General features: G+C 33.9%; 1 protein-coding gene across 8 annotated transcripts in view; it reads right to left on the minus strand.

The window, feature by feature from the left end:
- The window catches only part of dennd5b (DENN/MADD domain containing 5B), a 57440-nt gene that overhangs the window by 2586 nt on the left and 31290 nt on the right, over positions 1–23564 (minus strand). For 2 of the 8 annotated variants that reach the window (XM_087246085.2, XM_087246083.2), the window contains 17 exons: positions 20252–20824; positions 18888–19119; positions 14791–14941; positions 14086–14176; positions 12127–12234; positions 9536–9667; positions 8752–8904; positions 8582–8660; positions 7508–7589; positions 7178–7306; positions 6306–6427; positions 5498–5643; positions 4845–4886; positions 2742–2860; positions 2170–2357; positions 730–812; positions 516–642 (listed from right to left, as the gene is read on the minus strand). In XM_087246085.2, coding sequence (XP_087102211.1) covers positions 516–642; positions 730–812; positions 2170–2357; positions 2742–2860; positions 4845–4886; positions 5498–5643; positions 6306–6427; positions 7178–7306; positions 7508–7589; positions 8582–8660; positions 8752–8904; positions 9536–9667; positions 12127–12234; positions 14086–14176; positions 14791–14941; positions 18888–19119; positions 20252–20824 — 2557 coding nt within the window. The remainder of the gene's footprint in view (positions 1–515; positions 643–729; positions 813–2169; positions 2358–2741; positions 2861–4844; positions 4887–5497; positions 5644–6305; positions 6428–7177; positions 7307–7507; positions 7590–8581; positions 8661–8751; positions 8905–9535; positions 9668–12126; positions 12235–14085; positions 14177–14790; positions 14942–18887; positions 19120–20251; positions 20825–23564) is intronic. The other 6 variants (XM_087246088.2, XM_087246087.2, XM_087246086.2 and 3 more) reach the window with 3 other exon arrangements.

Raw genomic sequence — 23564 nt, forward strand, 5'->3', positions numbered from 1 at the left:
TAATCTACTTGGCTCTCTTTTCCTCCTAATTTAGTATATATTTTTTATATTAACTGCTGTATATGTTCCGGTTTAAAAAAAATAGGCCTACTCGTATTAACCTGTAACATGTATTTATAATACTTTGTCATGTATCGGATGAAATCAATAAAAACTTTAATCACAAAAAAAAATTCTACAGCATAATAATAAGGGGGAGGATGTAAAAACCAAAATACATAAATGTCTTCTTTGCTAAATAATAAATTCCTAAATTATCAATTAAAAGGAATCAACTGTATATATACTTATTACTTAAATAAACCTCAAATAAGCAACCTGCATATATTAAAAAAGCAGCTATATTAAGATTTTTGAGATTTGTAGGACTAAATTATTTTTAAAACTCTATAAAATTTCTATTCTACACTAAATTAAACTTCTAAAAAACTAATAAATAAACAACTGTATTAGTAATAGCCACTGTTATTCTTTTAAGACGTCAAAACAAACTACAATTAATAATCTGTTCTTACCAAAGAAATCCCAAACAAAGACATTTTTCTGGAAGATTCGAGCAGAGCGAAACCCATGGTGGAAAAACTGCTCCAGCGCCCAAACAAGACCACCTTCTCCACACAGCAGAACCGTGAGACTGCCCCGCTGAAAAACAACACAAAAGATATAACAGAGAAAATACAAACAAAGGTGGAAAACATGTAGTGTAATATATAAGCAGATAAGTCATACCTCTTTCTCTGGTTTGTGGAAATGTTTAATTATATTGTTGACTGCTTCACCGATAGATTCCTGGATCTGAACGGTTGTTGGTTCTGAAGAAAGGAGGAGGAGGATTACATTTTACAAGAGGAAACTTATTTTATTTCTCTAAATGAACGAATAGCACTTCACATTCATAATTAGTTAAATAGATCTTAATCATGTTAAATCTATACCCTAATAAAACTAATATTTCTTTTCATTCATTTTTTATTTTACATTTTAAAAATTGTTCGCATAAGATCACATCAGCAGTGATTTGACTTCAGAATTAAACACTCTACATTTATATATTAATTATGGTCAACCATTAATAGAGCTTTTCAAAAGTCATTCATTACAGGTAAATAGTGTAACCCTTTACAAAACATGCTCTGATATTAATACAAACACAGAAGAATATATGTTAAAGGAAGCTGGAAACCTGTAACCATTGAACTCCATAGCATTTGTTTTTCTTACTATTGAAGTCAGTGGTTACCCGTTTTAACATATTTTAAAATATCTTCTTCCATGTTCAACAGAAATAAAGAAACTCATAAATGTAAATAAATAGTGAGTTGATGTGAGGTGAATAAATAGTAAGTTTGGGAACTGTCCTTTTAACCTATTTGACCTTTAAAGCACAGAAACAAATGTACCAAAATATTACAAATTGTAAATAATGATAATAATAAAGTTAACATTATAAACTCTTGTAAGCAAAACAAAGTCTATTTACAAATAATTTAACACTTTTCACTTAAATACCACAAAGATTAAATACTGCATTTTCAACAGGCTTCCGTAATTCTGTCATTAAACTCCTAAGAAGAACAACATTTGGTAGATAGTGTAATATAGATTTATGTACAAAAATAAGTTTGTTTGTTTTTTGCTAAAATGCATGCTGTTTGTATAAAAACAACCAAAACTTACAATTAAAAAGAAGAAAACTGCCTATCGGTAAGCAGAAGAGTACATTTGTGTAATGCTACATTTAAACCACTAGACGTCACTATAAGCCCAAGATAAATTTCCAGCCCCCCATACGAAAATTAGAAGACTTAAAGGGATAGTACACTGAAAAAAAATCATCATTTACACACACTTAATATTTACATTTACTTACACTTAATATTCATCTATAATATTTACTCTTATACTGAACATTTACTCACTCAGTTCTAAACACAATAGAAGATATTCCGAAGAGTGCTAGAAAAAAGAAGCCATTAACAATAATAGGAAAAACAATAACTAAGGAAATCAATGGTTACCGGTTTTTAACATTCTTCAAAATATCTTCTTTTATGTTCAATGGAAAAAAACTCTAACAGGTTTAGAACAAGGGAAGTAAATGATGTCAGAATTTTAATTTCTGGGTGAACTATTCATTTAAAAAAATAAATAAACAGAATCCAGACTGACTGTTTCCTTTTCCGGTGAGTGAAGTGATGCTGATTCTCCGGATCTGGGAGGGCGACCTCTGGAGCGGTGGTGTTTTAGACCCTCGACCTCCTTCATCATCGCCGCAAGGCACCACAAACTCTCCAATCAGCACTCGCTCCAGACTGCCATCATCCACACCCTTTCCCAGCCACCGGCCACAGGGAAACCTGCAGGAAGACCACCAGAAAATGAGTCACAAAAACATAGACAAGACTATGACATATAAAAAAAAAAAAGTTTCTTCTTATCTTAATTCTCAAACATGACCATTATTAATTCCTATCACATATTAGAGCTAATCTTTTACTAAATGTTGTTCTGTTCACTACAGAGACACCAATATTTGATCCATTTATAAAAGATAAATCACTGTCTGAGCATCTGAGATTAGGCATGAATATAAACACTACCTTTATGATTTTCAATAGCATTAGAGCTCACTGTGAGAGTATATTGGTAGCATTGTTTTGTTCACTTTAGGCATCTGATAGTGTGTTTGGAATTAGAAACTGAGCTTAACAATTGTGTTGAGAGGCTGAAAAAGGCCGTACTTGTATGTGTGTCCGGTGATCTCATTGCGGACCATGACGCAATCAACCAGCCACTTGGCCAGCAAGCCGGAGTTATCATGACCCAGCTGAACAGTGGTCAGCTTGCCCAGATTCTGGCACTGTGAACCAAGAGAGAGAGAGAGAGAGAGAGAGAGAGAGAGAGAGAAAGAGATCATGTGTTTGAGAAGAAGGTGAACATCGGATGAACACTGAGATGAAGGTGAAGGGGTGTACAATATATATTGCCGGGTTTGAACATTGTAAAAAAATTTTACAACTTACAGCGCTAAAAAAAATAGGGAATGAAGACAGCTAAAACTCAAAAAAAAAAAACCTCAAATATATATATATATATATATATATAAAGCTTTCTGGTGAGTAAATAGAATAAATAGACAAGCACAAACATTTTAGGAACAAAATAAGAGGAAAAAATTCTAATAAGTGTTTGAATACATGTTTACCAAAACTAGAAATATAAATTAATGTATGATATGTTTGTAACTAAACTAACTTAAATATTTACATACATATAAATATGAAAATATTTAATATTTGTATATTCAAGCAATATAAAATATGTATACAAAAAGTGTCTAATAATGAATAATGTGATACTATTGGATATCACTGTATGTGATAATGTGATACCATTAAATAATGTGCATAATAAAAATAATAATGAAGTAAATAAATAAATCAAATTATTATTAATAATCATTTAAAAGTATTTATTATAGTTTTATTATAATTCAAGTATAAATTAAATAAGGTTACAAATAAATATTATTTTTTAAAAGTTTAATGCAAAAAATATTACATTTGTATATATTTTGATGAGACATTTATATTAGTTATGTTATGTTATGTTATGTTATGTTATGTTATGTTATGTTATGTTATGTTATGTTATGATTAATAAAAAATATGGACGATAATTTAGCATTTTCATGTCAATCTACATCAGTGGTGTCAAACCCAATTCCTGGAGGGCTGCAATTCTGCATAGGCTGTTTCTAAATATGCGCTCTCAGCAATCTTGCATCCTCGTGTTCTTGTGAACAGTCATCATCAACTGCCAAAGTTCAGTTCCAATACTCAAGACCGCAAGAACGGAGGACGCGTGAAAGTTCCTAGATGTGTTCTTGAAATCGAAGACGCATCGATGCAGTGCAAAACTCACTTGAGAAGTCCCAGAAGTCATTGTGGCTGAATACGAAGGTGGAAAGTGCAGCATTCAATATAGATTTGTCATTAAAGTTCAGAGATTTAACTTATTTGTCTCAGCAGTTTCCCAGAATGAAATGATGAAAGTAAACATTACCATGAAAATTTTAATAAAGGCATAAACACATTAAGAGTGTTTATATGCTGAAATTTACATAATACAATTTTTTATTTGCATTGTGCAATGTATATTTGTAAGGTTTTTATGCATAGTATATATTGTGAAAAGGGGGAAAACATTAAATAGTTTGAATGCTGTAATGTTTAAATAATTTTCCATTTAAAATGTGTGAAGGGTATGTGACCATCAGGAAGAACCAGGAAGATCACAGCATATCATTTCTCACAGGAAACGTTCTGGGTTCTCGTGGTCTCCCCAGTTTGTTCTTCCGAGGTAACTTGGCAAGACCAGTCTCCACAAAGACGCAAGTCCATTCTTTGCGTTCTTGGAATTTTGAAAGAACCATAGTTTAGCTCCAACCACCTCCAAATCACACCTGCTTAATAGTCTTATATAGTATAGTATAGTATAGTATAGTATAGTATAGTATAGTATAGTATAGTGTAGTATAGTATAGTATAGTAGTCTTGAACAGTTGGAGCAAAACTGTGCAGAGCTGCGACCCTACAGCAATCGAGTTTGAAACCTTTGATCTACATGTTTCCCCTCAACCTGTGCATGTAAAAATCAAAAGTCAGTGGAAAGAATTGCATACAAATCACAGGATTTAAAGCTAGAAAGAAACCCACAGGATTAACAGAGCAGATCTCTCTAAATAGAGGTGCATATAGAGGTGGATGAATGGAAAGAGAGAAAGAGGTGGAGTGAAATGCAGAGCTGGATGAATGGAGAGAATGGATTGATGGTCAGCTAACCTTGAAGGCGATGGAGATGTGCGTGTGAGGCCTAAAGGCAGACTGTGAGAGGACACACAATGAGTTACAACATGATGGACACACAAACACACAACACTCACACACACGGACCGATTCTGTGAGGTGGGAAGACACAAAACTTACACATGTACAGTATTCAGAGGTTTCAATCAGTTTGAAGTTTGAACACCAAGAGAGTCACTTCAGTAGCAAGAAAAAAAGTCACTTCCCAAAGCACAAAAGCCTTATTTTAACTTATTTCTTTAGATTATTTACTGTTTACTAACATTAATATTATAGTTAATATGATCTTTATTTCTTATTTGTAACATAAAAATCTCAGTAAACCCAAAACTGTAAGACAATAAAACATTATAAATGTTGTATTTTTTGCACTGAGAATAAAAGAAAGGAGTGAAATATAAATTAGAATGCTTAAACAGAAGTTATGCCAAGCATTTAGACTAGTAATCATTACATTGTTACTTTCATTCTACTTCCTAATAGATTGAGTTTAACTCATTTCAATGAAGCAGGTGTTCGAAAGAGCCATAAACAAGCTCAAATTTGCAGAAGACAGGATGGGTGATTGTTTCAGTCCCACAGGAAAACTAAATAAAGCAACGTGTATCAGTTTCTGAGCTGAAACTCACGTCGAATGTCATCTCCAGTATGTTTTTGGTGATCTGCAGGATGCCGGAGTCGCCCAGCTCGCCCGACACACACAGCCAGGGGTTGGACGTGGTCATGGCGTTACTCAGCTTCTTGATGGGGATGATCACAGCCCGGTATGGGATCACTTACAATGCGAAAACAACACAAATTAGGTGGAAACTAAACAAAATGTTACACAAAAACAAAGTGAGTTCATGATTAACAATAAAAAATATTGCAAGTTGCTATGTGAAAGTGAAAGCTTGAATAATTTGAGGAAAAAGACGCTATACGCGGAGGTCAGTCTACAACCGTTTACTTCACCATAATAATGGTAAAATTAAAACATAACACGTGACGACACTGGGTTTTTTATACAATGTTCTTAGCACAATTCGTATATATTTCTAGGCATATAATTATCCAGCAACAAAGGTTGCAACACTATGTTTCCGTAGGTAAATAAAATGAAATGAGAAATGTTTAGTTTAAGGATAATTTAATTGGGTAGCTATACATAAACAAAGGAAAATTTAGACCTGTTCAAAAAGATTTAAGACCTGCAACACAACATTTTAGTAGATTTAAAACATTTTAAAGCCTAAGATTTAACTTTTAAGAATGAAGACATTTTAAGACCCCGCAAATACCCTGCAAAAAGTTTGTTACATTAATAAAATTAAATTAAATCCCACATTGTTTACATTATGGCAGTATTCATTGTGCTGCCTATAATCTGAATCTACATTCCCACTATGGTGCTGGTGTGCATATGTATATATGTGTGCGTGTTTCTCCGGGACGTACTTATAGTAGTGAAGACGCTGGTAAAGCAGAAGTAGTCCACAGCATTCAGGCTCAGGAGATGAAAGAGAAACTGCTCTTTCTCCTCTTCACAGCGGAGAAAAGCGTAACGTTTGTAGAGCTTCCTGTGGGAACAGAGCAAAACTTAATAACAGCTGCAGTTTTTTGAAACAGGCCAGAGTGTGTGTACTTGTTTGCATCACTCAGAGGATGTTTTATGGCGAGTCTAGGTGTTTGGGTTGGGTTAAGGCAAAAAAATCCTCAGTTTTAACAACAGTTATCACCATACTTCCCCAGTCAATAGATTACATTAACAATTGCAAAAAAAAATTGTGTTGCATGTTCTCTCAAATGTTTCATTTAAATATGCAAAGACATTATTTCATTCAATACAGTATGTGCTTATATGCACTGATTTTAAGCACAAACATTGACGGACAGAACATGGGATAAAGTCAGGTTCAAAAAAATGTTGACATATTTTGCAAATCTATTTTCATCCCTCCATAATTCAGAACATACCGCTAATTTTTCAAAATTTTAAAGAATAAAATGTTGTATATAATCAAGCAAATTATGTATGGACATATATACCTCTGTAAAAACTTAAATCTATGAAAAAAAAAGAAGTTTGATATGAAGTGATGCTGATGTGGCGATTTAAGTTTTGATGTAGGAGGACAAGCTCATTTTGAGAAAACTGGCTTTAAAAAAAAAATCTACAGACACAAGTTGAAAAAGTGTGAAAAAAGTAGCACTTAAAAGTATATTTCAGATAATTTTCCTTTGCATTAAACTCAAAAAAAAAAAAAAAATGAAAAGCTAAAAAGCCAGAAATGTAATTTTGCAGGTGCACAAAAGTGTGTGGTACATACTTGGTTAAGGCCTGGTTTGACAGCAGCTGTTTGAGGTGCTGGGAAAGCAGTTTTTTCTCCAGAGACAGACGGATCCAGGCACGTGCTCGACCTACATCAGTCTTAATCTCTGCCATGTTCTGGATGTGTCTGAGAAGTCAAAAGAGACACAGAAAGTATGTTTAAGAAATAGAAAAACAATGTGAATTTGAAAGGCCACAAGCCTTTTAAACATTGTGAACATTGTTGGTGTATGTAAACATTTTTAAACATTATCATCTCTTATAAGTTACCAAACTGAATTATTATAAAACCAAACCCCTGTAATACGCCATCAAGTGATAAACAAACCTCATATCCTGTATGACGGACACACGTAATCCAGGAAGACCAACGCTGGACTCGGTTTTCCGTCTTTCCTGGCCATTAGACACTGTGGCGGGATTAAAAAAAACAGGTTTAGTATTCATAACCACAACTTGTGGCTTTCTGTTTATATATGCATATCATTGTGAACAATTACAGCTAAAAAAATGGTTAAATATTTTTTGTCATTAAAACAGTAAATAAAACTAAAAATAACTAGAATGCACTTTTTTTATTTGTTTAATCTTGATCTGGGTAATCTGAGTGTCAACGCGAGTTTTCTGCCTCTGAAAGCTCTCAAAAACAACAAAATTACCATAAGGGAACAGTTTTTTTTATAGAATATTAGTGTTTTAGGGGCCAATCATACCGAACACGCTTATTGTAATGAAAAGCGCCTTTTTTGAATGGTTTTCTAAAGGCTGCAAGCGTTTAGCTCACTGCTTAAGCAATATGTGTTTTTGCCGTTGTGCTCTGTGCACCTGCTGTTGAAAAGAAAAATCATCTCTGAGCAGAAAAAGTGTGATATGTCAGTCACATCTTTTTTCATTGTCCAATCACACAATACAACAAAAAAAATTTTTTTACAATCCAATTTTCTGTAATAATAAAAGAAAAACTCCATGATGGTGTTATCAAGACTTTCAAAAAAAGGAAAAAAATTGTGTGAAAGAAGAGAGAACAACGTCAAATTTACTGTCCTGTCCATAGACGCTGCATTTTAAACAACTTGCAAAAGTGGTAATTAGTTTTTTTGGTAATTTCATGCAAAGATGATATAATACATAAATGAATACATATAAATAAACACACAATTCAAAAGAAACTAATTTCAAAACTAAACCTTTCAAAAATTTAAGATCATGACGAAAGTTAAACACATCATAACAGTCTTGTGAAAAGGGTCCATAGAGATGACGGTTAGGGTTACGAAATAAAACTCACAGTTGTCAACACACAAAAGGCAGTGTAGTGCGCCTCACGTTCTCAGAACAGAAAAGCGCATTCAGTGTGAGAAAATGTTTTGGTAGAAATTTGTGGAAATTATAAATCTTTTACCCGGAGACTCCAACTGCTGTTCGTTTTTCTCTTCTCTCGCCTGGTAATGCAATAAATGAGACCAAAGTGCAGACTTTCCCTGTGAACAAGGATGAAAGCACACAACGACTTTCAGGATTGCGTTGCATGTGTTATAATCTAAATTGCATTTCCATTTGTTTGTGTCTCACCTGTTTAACCTGAAGCCCGTGGCTCCATATTCTCTCCAGCAGGTCACACAGACTGGCTATGAGTGTGTTTTCTTCCAGACCAGTGATGTTTGCCTCTCCGTGACCCAGTTCGACAGCTTCTCTCCCCATTTTCTCCACCAACATGCGCTTGGTCTGAAACACCCATTAAAAACAACATGCCAGACATTTCAATCTTAATTCATCAGACATGAGGATCAGACGAGCAATTAGATTCCTGAATTCTGATACCACTTTTATTGAACAATGGATTTCTATGGCTTGTGAAGTGGTTCACTGGATAAGGCCATAAATAAAGCATTACACAGAGACTGATGAGGCAGATTTACATTTGTATGTACTTTCAAGCTTTTGAATGAATACATGGTAGTGATTTTACTTATTAGCTTACAACCGTCTCCCGTAAGACACTCCACAGTCAGACTGATGATTGTTTAGAACAGAGGAATAACTATTTAAGGACGTAAATATTATTTAAACAGAACAATAAAAACTACTGTATAAAGAATCAATATCTAAGAATATATATAAGAAAATTCTACTTAAAAAAACAATAGTAAGGCTGAGGAAAAAGGTAGGACTTTACCATTTAAATTAGTAAAAAATTCTGAAAACAAAAATTTTTTTTTTTCATTGCAAAATGTCATCACACCAGGTAAATATGCTTGAAGAAAACACACAAATTCACTTATAAGCTATATAATTATATATAGTATATAAACATAGTATACAAGTAAGTATATAAGCATATCAAAGTCATCTTCACCTTCATCTTGCATTCCTTCAGTAAACCCTCCACAAACTTCCAGTTGGTCTGTGCGATGACGGCAGGGGACAAGTCTGATAATTTGGGTTGTCGCAGGTTCTTCCCCAGGTTACGAGCCTCCTGCATGTACTTCTAAACAGAAAGATCAACACACAAATATGTGAGAGACCAAACACATTTAGAAAGACTGAAATACACCTAAGTTTGAATCAAGTAACTGGTGGAAAAATTGCTTTATTTTAACAGGATAGTTCACCATTGACTGGCATTGTGTTTTCTGTCCATACAATGGAAGTCAATGGGAACCTAAACTTTTTCCATCTTAAAGAAGTAATACAGTCACACAGTTATGGAATGATAACAGAACATACCTTTTGGGATGACTATCCATTTAAAAGGGATAATTCAGAGCAAAATAAGCAGATGATTTATTTTTTTTGTGTGTGTGATTGCTGTCACTAAGTTTAAAATATTTGCTTTGTATTAAAGAGATAGTTGACTCAAAATTAAATGAAATTAAGCCAAACATCTTTCATTCCCATTGACTTTTATTGCACTCTCTGTCCAAACAATGAACGTCAATGGGAACCAAAACTACTTTGTAACCAAAACTCTTCGAAACAGAAATAAAGTCAAACACCTATGGAATAATGACAGAATTTTCCATGGTGGACTATCCTTTTAACAAGATAACTTGGGAGTGCAAAAAAAGGATTGCTAAAGCAGAGGATTCATATTGTTTTAAGGGTCTTGTGCGACTTGGGATTTCTGAGTGACTAGGCTGGTAGGTGCTCACTAGTTCTGAAGTATTTGCTTCGAATTAAAGGGGCAATTCACCCAAAATAAATGAATTTGACTATGTTTTTCGGTCCCTACAATTAGAAATCAACAGGAGCAAAATTTTTGGGTTGGTTACATTCTACAATATGCATGAATACAATATGGATTGTTCTGAAAGAGAAATAAAGATATACAAGTATTGCAAGATGACAGAACCTGCATTTTTGGGTGCACTATCCCTTTAAATTGAGGGTTAAGAATAATAGAGGATTTATTTGGATGTGAAGTCTTGTGGGGCTTGTGATTGTTAAGTGACTGCTGGTAAGCATTAGCTACTTTTAAAATATTTGCTTTGCATTAAAGTTACACTCAAAATGAAACTAAACATCCCCTGTTTCCATTCATTGGGAGTCAATAGAAACCAAAGTTGGTTATCAGCAGTCTTAAAAAAAACCTTTTTTGTATTGAATGATTATATAATTTCCATTTTTTGGGCTGGACCATCGCTTTAACAAGATACTTAGGAGGACAACAAGGGCTTAAAAGTAATAAATGGAAAGCAAATTACATTTTGTCACCTTAGAATTATAATCATAATATTATAATTATAATTTATCTGCATTCTGAATGATTTTGAGATATTGAGCTTCAAACTGTTGTCTGTAACATTTGTTTTAAAATAAAAAGTCTTGAAATGTAAACAACTTATAAAAAACATCCCATAATGTAAATAAGTTGTCATTTAATAAGAATATGTCAATAACTCAATCTTGACAAAAATGCCAGATAAAACACCTTATAATTTTAAGGTGCCGATTTGTCTCCTCCCGATTTTGGCTGATTCGAAAATGGTCCGATCCGTGACTAAAAAGTCAGTGCCATAAAAAGGGATGGCTAAAGCAGAGGATTTATTTTGTTTTAAGGGTCATGTGGGATTTGTGATTGCTGAGGGACTAGGCTGGTAGGTGCTCACATGTTTAAAAGTATTTGCTTTGAATTAAAGAGATAATTCACCCAAAATGAATGAATTTCATTGTCTCTTCCCATCCATATAAATAGAAATCAACAGGAAAACAAAACTTTTTGGTTGATTACATTCTACAATATAGAATTTTTATGTTCTGAAGAAGAAATAAAGCCATAGAAGTATTGAAATATGACAAAACATCCATTTTTAGGTGCACTACTCCTTCAACAAGCTAAATTGAGGTACAAGAGTTGATAATAAATAGAGGATGTGTCTTATTTGAATGTGTCTTATGGAAGGATTTATTTGAATGAGTCTTGTGGAGGGGTTCTTGAGTGGCTAGGGTGGGAAGCGCTCACTATTTTAAAAATATTTGCTTTGTATTAAAGTTACACTCAAAATGAAACAAAATAAAACCAAACATCCTCTGTTTCCATTCAGTGCAGAACAATGGGAACCAAAACTGTTTGGTTATAAGCATTCTTCAAAATAACTTTTTTTTTATGTGTAAATGATTACAATAATTCAAACAAGTACTGAATTACCATTTTTGGGGGTGAACTATCCCTTTAACAAGCTACCTTGGGGGACAACAAGGGGTTGAAAGTGAAGCGGAGGATTTATTTTTGCTTTTTGGTCGTGTGGGATTTGTAATTGTGGAGTGACTAGGCTGGTAAGCGCTCCCTACTGAAACTTTATAAGAGCATGTGGGGGGAGAATCCAGGGCAGGTTTTGAGTTCAGAGGTCACTGGGTTTCAGCAATCTGGACGCTGGGGAGGAGTTTGTTAAGGGCGTGTTAGGAATGTTTGAAGTCGGTCATACAAAACGGCAGGCCTCCACATACCAGACAGCAGGCCGAGAAGGACTTTTTAGGTGGTTTAACAGGCGGGGGTGGCGCCTTATCCCACTCCCAGAAAGCCATAGAGTTCTGCAGGAGCAAACACCCCTCCACCTGTTGCGAGGTGGTACGACCCACACCCCACAGCATCCCAACGAAAAACACACACACAGACAGGGTGAAGAAACAATAGAAAAGAAAAATGCAGCATGCTAATGAACGCCAGGCAGTCAGACAAGATAAGACAAGCAAGAAGTTAAAGAAAATGGAGACAAATGAAGAAATGAAAACAGGCAGATTGCTTTGCACAGAGTATGATTCATCAGGAGACATTTACATGAAATTTGACTTGTAAATCAGTTATAGGCCTAAAGACTACTGCTGTGAGTCAGACTGAATGATGTGAAAAGAGCTGAATGATTATGAAGAACAATGTTATGGAGAATAATACACATATACACAAGTTTGGTGTAAAATATTGTTTTGGTCCAATTTGTTATGTTATTTTTGATACAAAACTATAATATAATATAATATAATATAATATAATATAATATAATATAATATAATATAATATAATATAATATAATATAATATAATATAATATAATTTAATATAATATAATATAATATAATATAATATAATATAATATAATATAATGTAAATTAATATAATAAAATATAATACTATAACTAGACACACAAAATTTGGTCATAATTCAAATTTCAAGCATTTCTAGTATTTACATTTATGAAATTTCACTAGTCAGCCAATATTTTTTTTTTACTATTTCCACTTTATTTTAATCACTAATATTTCTTAAAATAGTTTTTATTTAAAATTAACTATAACAAGATTCCTATTCATTTCAATGGCATATAAAATATTGACTGTCACAGGTTCTCCATTTAAGCTCCTCAGAAAGAGAGAGAATTTTGAGTTTATTGCCGTATCAGCTTCTCCTAGCTATGTCATGGCAAAAAAAAAAAAAAAACAGATCCAGTTTAAAAACACCACTTTTTTTATAATTATAAAAATATTCTAACATTCAATAAATAATACACAAGATAAGATACATAAATAATAATAATAATAATAATAATAATAATAATGATAATAATCTAAAACAGTTTTACATTTACATTTAAAAATATTTCATTTAAAGTCTCTCCAGAGAAACAACGTTGTTTGATAACATTAAAAATAGGGCATTCCACAAGTATATGATCTCTGTTTGATCTCTGTTGCAATATTGACATTTTGGAGGCTCTTTTCCCTTTGAGTAAATGTTTTGAGTCTCTTGTGTCCAATACGACATCTTCTATAAACAATCTCATCATGTCTTAAGTTAGGATTTTTTTCCTATGAATTCAAAACAATTATTTTCTGAGCACTGATCCCATTGCTATTTGTTAAGAATGTAGCCTTTTATAAGTAGCTTTAAATGCGAAGGTGAGATTTTGTACACCTTTATCTTTCCTGTTTGGACTGTTTTTGTCAGCTTTGTCGGCTTGTTCATTTTCAAATAGTCCAGCAATTCCTGGGATCCAGCAGAAAACTATATTATAATTTTTTCTGTAGTTCATTCAATTTGATGCTCCAGTTTAAAAGAATTCAATGTTTGTAGAAAAGATTTGGAGCCAAATAAAATAGTTTTCTTCGGCATTTTCAATTTGTTGCACAGGCAAAAATAGAGCTTTAAGGTCCACAGAAGAAAGTTAACTTAGGGGTTTGTATTAATATTGAAGGTCAGTAATGGATGGCAGAATAATTTCCATATGAACTCTGTTAATCAACATCAATTTTATCCACTGCCTGACAAATGAGTCTCAGTGAAAGCACTAGTCAAAAAGAGCAAAAGTAAGTAAAAAGACTCAAGCTGGGAGCAAATCAAAGGCTGCACACAGAACAGGATGAAAAGAAAGAAGAAGATGAGATGAAGAAAAAGAAACGCCGCCTTCTCACCTCTTTGAGTTCATTGTCCAGCACCAGATGTTCATTCTGCTGCCTGTGTCGTTCCACTCTGCGCTGAGTCGAACATGTGCGATTTGACCACCTAATAAAAAAAGAGGATTTAAATGTCATCGCACATACATTTAAAGGTTACTCATTTAGTATAACAGGTTTACATGCATCTACAAATCAAAAACTCTTTAATTTTGATAATATTCATTGAATATTCAGCTTTATAATTCAAAATGTCTGAAATGATTCATTCAAGATCTTCTCTTTTTACTCCCTGGTTTCCTAGAGCCTACTCTGCTCTCATTGGTCAGATTAAGCCATAGTCTGTTATTATTAGACTTTAACTTACAGAGCATGTCAGAAACTAATCGCACATTAGCATATCAGAATTGTGACTTCATAGACTTGCTTCACTGCACTCTTTACAAAAGTGTAATATCAGAAAATAATACATAATTACTTATAAGAATAAAGCAAGACGCTGTATATGTCTCTGGTGACTTGTTTGTTCCATTCTTTACGTGTTAAATACTTATGTAAAATCAAAAAATTATTAAAACAAAAGAAAAAAAAACTATTACTAAATGTTGCATGTGACCCAAAATAAAATGCAAAAGCTTGTTTAGTATTGACGCTGAAGTGTTAAATTTACCACTGTATGGTCAATGTCTCTTGAAAGTGTCTTGTGTAATAAAGAGGACTCACTTGTTGCTGGTGGGCCCAGAGGCTAACACATCTGCCTGCAGTTTGGGGAAAAAGCCCTGCTGGTATTTTCCCTGGCCAATCTTCATATCCAGCAGGTGAGGATGGATGGCCGTGTGGTCGATCTTTCTCAGCCGCTGCTCAATAGCCTGGGCTGGAGACCAGAAAACAAAGCTCAGGTGAGAATTTTTAATGTTTTTATTTCTTTTTATTGGTTTGAAGACACATGCTACTTTAGACTCTTTGATATAAACAAACCAAGCAACCAAGCAGAGGAATTTATTCACAAATATGCTTAGAAAAAAATACATAAACCATAAACCAAAGATTATAAAAATAAGCATAAATTGCATTATTTATAATACAATGCACTGTTAAAGTTTTTTTTAATTATAACAAAAAAACTCTATATTAATACTTAATATTATTGTTATCATTTTTAAGGATTATTTAAATTTATAATATTTATCAATTGTATTACAAGCCTAATAGATCCCTCAGATCATTAGGTTCAAGTAAATTAGAAATTCCATGAGTTTATTTAAAGCAGGGTGAATCCGCTTTCAGTCACTGCGCCCCGCTCTGCTTGAATCTGCTTCCAGAAATGATCAGATGTGCTCAACATTAGGTACATTCAAACCAAGACTGAAAACACATCTGTTTAGCTCTGCGTTTACTGAATGAGCATTGTACTACGTCTGACAGGTCGCACTATTATGACTCTTTTTCATTCCTTTAAAACAAGTTTTTACCCATTTTAATCTGTTTTGATTTGTTTAATCATTTTAAATTCTTTGAATCTTTTATATATTCTTGTTTCTTTTATTCCCGTTTATGTAGAGCCCTTTGAATTACCATTGTGTATGAAATGTACTATATAAATAAACTTCCTTTTCCTATTATTTAATTATAATTTGTATTATTAAAAATATATTAGCAACAAACAATAACACTGTTTTATTAATAGTATTATTATTATTATCATCATTTTAGTTTTTATGATTGTTATTTTTAAGATGACTACTACGACTAAAATAATAATAGATTTATTTTTAAAAGTATGCTATTATTATTATTGTTGTTGGTCACACTTTATTTTAAGTAATAATTTCTTCGCTTTTAACAAACCACACTCACAAAATGTCCTTTGCTGTTTGTTTAAACTACTTATTAAAATGAGCTTACACAACACAATTCTTGAATTTTTTTTTCAATTAAATTGTTTCATCTTCAATCCACTTAAATCTGTCGAGAATAACAAGTTAACTTAATTTCTTTATGTTGCACCAACACGAATCGATTATGTGAACCCAGCATTTTTTACTGCGAGTAAAGAATTTTAGCTTAATAAACTTCTAATTTGCTGCCGATTAATAGTTATTAAATTAGTAGTTGGGTTTAGGTATTGGGTGAGTTAAGGATGTAAAATAAGATCATAAGAGCAAATGAACAGTTAATATTTTAATTATAGGCAGCTAATAATACAATAATAGTAAATGGTGTGAATTGTTACTTTTAAAAAAAAGTATTTAGAGTAATGAAGTTTGCCCTGCACATTTGCGGTTTCTAAAGAAACTTTTTTGGTGCATTAATCTCATCAATATTATTGTTTAAAAAGGTAATGATTCGGATTCATCAAGTAATTGCTTTGTATTGTGTGCACACTGAGGAAGGCATTGTGCCAAAACGTTTGTGTTTTTACATCACACGAAGAATGTAAAAATAAAAACAGTACGAAGCAATTACTTAAGTGCGAATCATTACCTTTTTTAAAAAAAAATTTACCATTATTTTTGTAGTAGTAGTAAGGAAAGTAAGCCTAATGGTAACATACTTTTGAATGTTAAAAATGCTAAGCAGTTAAGAAATTCTACATAACACTGCCACTTTCACAAAGCCTTTTCTCATTTACTGAATATGTTAGTAATCCTCCGCATGGCATCTGTGGGCATTGTGCCATTTCAGAAGCACATTTTGAGCCAGAACAGCATCATCCATCTCTCAATAGCGACCTTCGGTGCGACAGGAGGTTATTGACCTAACAATAACACTGAGCGCTTAGCAAGCAGACGCTCACTTAACAATGCAGGCTTCCCAAGATGCCACGGCGCAGCAGCAGCAGTCGGCCGCTCTTTTCTTTTCAACATTTGACAGCGCCGCATTCATAAGACTCTCCAGCTTCTCTCCTCGTTGGTTTCCTCTTGAACTGTCACTCTCCATCATCATCATCGTCTCCGCACAGAAGCAGGAGAGTTTTATTTTCTGCGGGCTCCATTAAAATGAAATGCACAATTTGCAGCGACAGAGCGACGGCTGGGGAAATAATCACCGGTCCAGGAGAAGAATGATGAAAGCGCTGTGCTGGAGATGTGATTGCGCAAAACTCACCAAGGCATAAAATGAGGAGAAATTTCCAATGCAGGAGAACAAATTGAGTTCTGTTTATAGAGACTCAAACACCACCGAACACAATAAAAACCACAGAACATTAAATAATCGAAAAAATGTATATAAATCAAGGTGAAATGGCAACACAAATTTGTCTTACGCAATATATAGCTTACATTGGTTTAAATGTTTCACTGTTGATCATTTTGTTCACATTTAACAGAAGTACTAAACTTAAAGACATTTTTAATCTTACAGAGGATTTCGGTTAGTTTTTGTGAACATCGTATTAGATAAAAATGAAAGTTTCAAGACAATATTGTTTTATTAGATGTTTTAATTATTATGTTTATTAGATTATTACACTGTTAAACCCAACTGTCAACTTTATCAAATGAAATGAGTGTAGTTAACTCAAAATTGACTGAAATTTAATTCTACTCATTTGAAGTGAGATTTGAACTCAGTGTTGAAGGTAATGAGTTAATTAAATACCTCATTACATCAACATAAGTGGAGTAAGTTCACAGTACACATCCAGATTAGTTTTTTAACTGAAATTGTTTGTTGCAATCGGTTTCCTCAAACGGTTGAAGTTGCCTTAACTTTGGGTTTTACTGTGCTCAAATTGCTTCGTTTGCTCAAATGGATTAAGTTCACAGTAATCATTAGGATTAGTTTTTGAACTAAAATGGTTTGCTGCAATTGGTTTCCTTAAACGGTTTGAATTACTAACATTTTGGTTTTACAGTGCAGATTTTGTTTCTATTATTATGATTAATATTATTTAGTTGTAGTTTTATTTTTTTTTTCAGAAATGATTTTATGCAAACGTTCTTGTTAACAAGTTAACCTTTTGAACATGCCAAAAATAATGTAATGTTACTCATTTCATCACGCATTTTGCGTTTCATTAAACAGAAGAGACTTTTCCAAAAACGTAGAGACTTAAAACCGTAGTGTATATTCAACTAACATCTGATATTCAAAATTTAAAAAATAAACAGATCATTAGATCATAAAAAACTCTCCCTATGTTAAAAATTCATAACAAGCCATCAATATATATTTCAAATACGTATCCTTAGAAAAAAGGAATGCAAAATCAGAAAAGTATAAACAAATAAATTTTGATCATTGAAAAAAATGAAACAATTTCTGAACCATTTTTTTTTTTTTTTTGTTCCATCTTCCTGACCTGATACTTTTGGGCCAAAGAGTCATTATTTGACCAGAGAGACCATGTTGAGCAGTGTTTCAAAGTAGAAAACACATTAAACTATATAACACTCAATCAAACACATATTTTAACTTTAATGCTTCATTCACATGCTTCTCATTAACTTTAAATGGAGTGGCGTCAAGTATTACTAAAGTGAATTGTGAATTACGCCAATCAGATTGCTTTATCGAAGTATACTAGTAGTGCAGATGCTATCCAATCTCATTCGTGGAATACCAGAGAATAGTTGTACGCAAAAATGAAGGAAAAGATTATTATTGAGATTATCACTGTATTTTATGATCAATCTTTATATCTAGCCAGGAAAAATGTGGCAGGAGCGGCTGGTTAATATGGAGTGTACAGTGATATGTGAGCTGACGTCATAACATAGTGATGAGAGCCAGTTTCAGACACGAGCATTAATCGTTAATCCCACTGTCCATGTGAAACCAAAAATTTTCAGAGCACTCTTCTGACTGTTGCTTACCTGATTCTTTGAGGAAAGTGCATTTCTGGTAAACAGATGAGCGTAAACTGGGTGCACGGACATTGTAGAGTCTGGCTTTCTCAATGCGTCCATCAAAGACCCGAAGGAGAGGCTCTTTTTCCTCCCACTGAGACATGATCTTGTTGTCGATGAAGGTGGCAAACATTTGGGTTTCGATGAAATGAGACAGAAAGGGCAGGTATGGCTCCGGCTGGTCCGAAAGAAACGAGGCCTGGGAATGAAACAGATTGGAGAAAATGAATGTAGCATTACATTTTTGAAGAAAACCTTGGTAAAAGAGCAATAAAAAGTGACAAAATATAGAAAATCTGATTTTTTTGTGCATCTTTAAAGTCAGCAGGAGTTGAAATTGGGATAGTCTTAATATGACATTCTATAGAAAACTTTAAGAGGTCATTGAGAAATTCTCTGTTTCTCTGAACTTACATTTTATATACATTTATACATGTATGCTTGAGTAAAATACTTTGTTTTTTTGTAAACTACTGATCACATTTCGTCCTAATCTAAGATGGTAAAATTTCTGTCATTTAAAAACATAAAAAGACAAATGGTGAAAATTAAAAAGCTGCCATGTTTTCATGTTTAGATTCATTATTGGTCCCAGTAGCGTGACTTTGTTGCAAGATTAAACAACTTTTTAAAGACTTTAATAATACTAATATCTTAACTTTAGAAGAGTAAAGAAATCAAAATTTGCTGGAATAATTAAACACAGTAAATACAAAACATTTCTTATTTTAACGAGTTGTCAGTTTTTGAAAATGTTCTAAAAATGTTGTCTTTTGACAAGTTTAACGTTGTTAAATGTATATTTATTATGATAAGCGTTCAACCTTTCATGCCTATTAATAAATATTATGTCCACTCACACTTTCGTCTGTAAATAGTTTTTGTGTAAATGGAAGATTATGTAAAGGGATATACAAGTTGCTGTTATATTGCATGTATATATAAATTACTTAGATAGTTTGTTGGTGATTGGATGGGTTTAAGCCTAATTGGGTCATTACTTGGATAATGTTTAAAATTATGACCTGTTTAAAATGATTTAAAGCCTACAACACAATATTTCTGTGAATTTAAGACTTTTTAAGGCCTAAAATGTTTTTTTATTATTATTTAAGACATTTTAAGACCCCGCAGACAACATTTTAATTTGAAATGTGTGTTTTTTCTGCAATATAATTCAACTAAATTCAAATCACTTTATTTGTACCAGTGGGGAACTTCAGAGTGTATGAAGGTAGTTTATAATGCTCACATTATAAATAATAATAATAAAAACACTGACACAAACACATCTTGCACCAGGTATAAAAAGTGCATAACAACCTTGTTACCTTGTCAAAGTTGTGCATTTGCTCTCTGTTGGTCAGCCAAGACTCCAAATCTGGCGAGTTCTGAATCACAAACGACTCGTAGTCTGCAAACATCGTTGCGAAGCGTGCGGCGAACACCTCCCTCAGCTGAACGTTCAGTTTAGCATTCCTCAGCTCCTCTTCCTCAACAGGAGACCTTCCTCCAACACCTTCATCCCCCTTCTGTCCCGCTGCCAGCGCCTCCAGACGGGCCACTTTCACCCCAGTCCTCTTGGCCAAAGCCTGCAGGCGCTCCAGCGTCGGGTTGCCCTGCAGGAGCTCCAGCACATCCAGCGCTTCTCCACCGAGGTTGCCGTTCGTCTTATCGTCCACCAACTCTCTCAACGAAGTGCTCTTGAGCTCCTTCTCCAGCACAGAGGTCTGCAAGCTCATCACGGCCGGTTCAGGAGAGCTGCTACCCCCTTCGGGAGACTGGCCAAAACTGAGCAGCACCTCGCTCAGCTCCTGGATGAACTCACTCCTGTTGGGAAACTGAGGGAAGTCTTCCGGAAGCTCGATGCAGTGGTTGTCGATGTCTACGAAACACAGGTTTGCCTGGAGGAGAGAAAGGTGACCTGCAAGTTAACATTTAAGCTATATTTTAGGATGTTTTTATTTATTTATTTTGAGGATATTTGACTAATTGCACTATATATGAAAGTGCTGTATGCAAAACCGATTGTTGTCTGTGTATGATAAGATCAAATAAATGTCCCTAAGTAGATTAATGCAAAGATTATATTTAAATCCCTGTCTTCATCTGTGAAAACCAGAGCACACATCCAAAACAAAATACAAATGTCTGCTTGGAAATAACAGTATTGAAACACACAGTGACCCAAAGCTGCAATACCAGCTGTACTGACCTAATAACTAAAGCCAGTCTCTGGAATTGGGTTAAATCAATCCAGCGGATCATTAGAAATCTCGCAGTATTTTAGTCACATGCAGTGCAGCTCATGCAGTCGAAATGTCCTCGAGTGAGTGTGCGCGCGCTTGACCTTGTTGCTGTAAAAATAAATCAGTCAAGCAGAGACGTCCGTTCTGTCAGGACACAACGCTGACAGCCTGTCAGAGAGAAGCATTCAGGCCAGTGTGTGTGTCTGACATGGCTAAATAAGAATACTATACTTTTTTCTTGCATTTGAAAGGATGGCTCACACAAATGTGAAAATGTACTGTTATTTTACTCACACTCCGGCCATTCAGGATTTAAATACTATGAGTCAAAGAAAAAAAAACTAAATTATTACCTGTTCTCATAATTTGAGGTCTTGAAGCAAAATTACCAGTACATGCAAGAAAGACATTATTTTAACCTGACATTATGAACATTATTTACAACAATAGCAGTTCCAGATAGATCATTTAACTTCATAAGACATCATACCTTTTGGGTATTACTTAGCTGGTAATTAGGAATTTATCCGAGTAAAATCTGATTCAATGCTAATTCATGCTAACAACATGTTAAAACAGCGGTGTGTCCCAAAATGTTAGGTACATGCTCACACCATCTAAAACATGTAAACAACCTACTAATGTATCCTAATAACCTGTAAAACATACTAAAGGCACCGCAATATTAGTTTTCAGATTGATCATTTAACTTCATAAGGTATTAGTTACAGTAGCTGCTAATTAAGATTTTATGTGGGTAAAATCTAATTCAATGCCAATGAAGCAATGCCTACTCATGCTAACAACATGTTAAAACAGCCGTGTGTCCCAAAATGTTAGAGACATGCTCTCATCCAATTTTTTGTCAGCATAATGCTAAAACATGTACACAACCTACTAATTTTTCTAATAGCATGTTACAACATGCTAAAAGCTATACTAATAGGGTATATGCCGAGCTAGTGTTTTTCCTATACTGATAAACTTCCGGTGAGCTGTTATTGTGAACTTTTTTCCGTTTTATACGGTTCCTTTTGCAGTTTCGATGTTGTAATGTCATTAAAATACATTCAGTTAAATAAACTTTGGCATTTATTTAGTTGCTTAAGCGAAAAACGAGACAAAAAGCAGTTTACTCGCATGCACCCGTCAGAATCGGCAGGCTAGCGCAGAAGCTCCATTGAATATACTGGGGTAAAACAAATGCTCATATTATAAAGACATGGCGGGGGAACATGTAATTTAATGCAGTGCTTCTTGTACAATCTGAGACCCACTTTAAATCGGATATCACTCAGCTAGTAGAGATCGCTGATTTTTAAAGAAAACAGACCCTAAACGCACCGATTTTGCATTGGCATTCAGTTCGCCGGAAGCGCTTAACCCAGGTTAATGGCAAATTAGAAGTCATATTAGCATGCTTCGGCATATACCCTATATTAGCTTTCAGATTGATCATTTAGCTTCATAAGACCTCATGTACAGTAATACCTTTCGGGTATTATTTAGCAGGTAATTAAGTTTTTTATTTTGTGGGAAGCAGTTGACCTGCATTGTGTGAAGGCTTCTGTGCTAGCAAAAAATGCTAATATCTGCTAACAACATATTAAAACAGCCGTGCGTCCCAAAATGTTAAAGACATGCTCAAAGCATCCAATGTTCTGTTAGAATAATACTACAATATGTTAACAACCTACTGATACATCCTACTAATATGTTAAATCAGGCCACGAGCACATCAATTCATGCTAGCTTTCTGAAAAACTGTAGAAAACATGTTGATAGCATGTTGATTCATGCTAAAACGTTATTATAGCTATGTTTTTATGTTACAATCATGTTAGCAATGTGATAAAATATAATCAAAATGTGGAAAAAAAACTTGTTACCAATGTAATATACCAACCAGCTAATTCACCCTAATGTCATGAACATTCAAAAAGCATACAACTTGTTGGTAACAACATGATATGATAATGTTCAGCCTCTTGGGCACTGTTTTACTTCATAAGACCTAAATGTGTGTACACACAAAATCTAATATGGGTGTACGTGAATTAAATCGCACAGTTGACACTTCTGCTTATAAATAAATGTAAACGTGAGCTGTTGATGGACATCTAGACTTGATTGTGCTGTATAAATGCTGCACATTTAATACCAACGTTCACATTCGGAGGAATCCAGTTACTGACGAAAACAACAGACAGGAGCTGGAGCATAATAATTTAACTGAATGTCACTGCTACCCATCCTCAGAGTGCAGTTACACAAGGACATCTCAGAAAACCTCAAGTGATTTCGAAGGAAGGACAAAGAACTGATTGTGAAAAGAGCAGCATTTTAGCAGAATCCAGCCTCGAGAGACAACTTTATGGAAATGGCAATTCCAGAA

Source organism: Danio rerio, chromosome 4, assembly GCF_052040795.2.
Source record: "Danio rerio strain M-AB ecotype USA chromosome 4, GRCz13ab, whole genome shotgun sequence".
Lineage (NCBI taxonomy): Eukaryota > Metazoa > Chordata > Actinopteri > Cypriniformes > Danionidae > Danio > Danio rerio.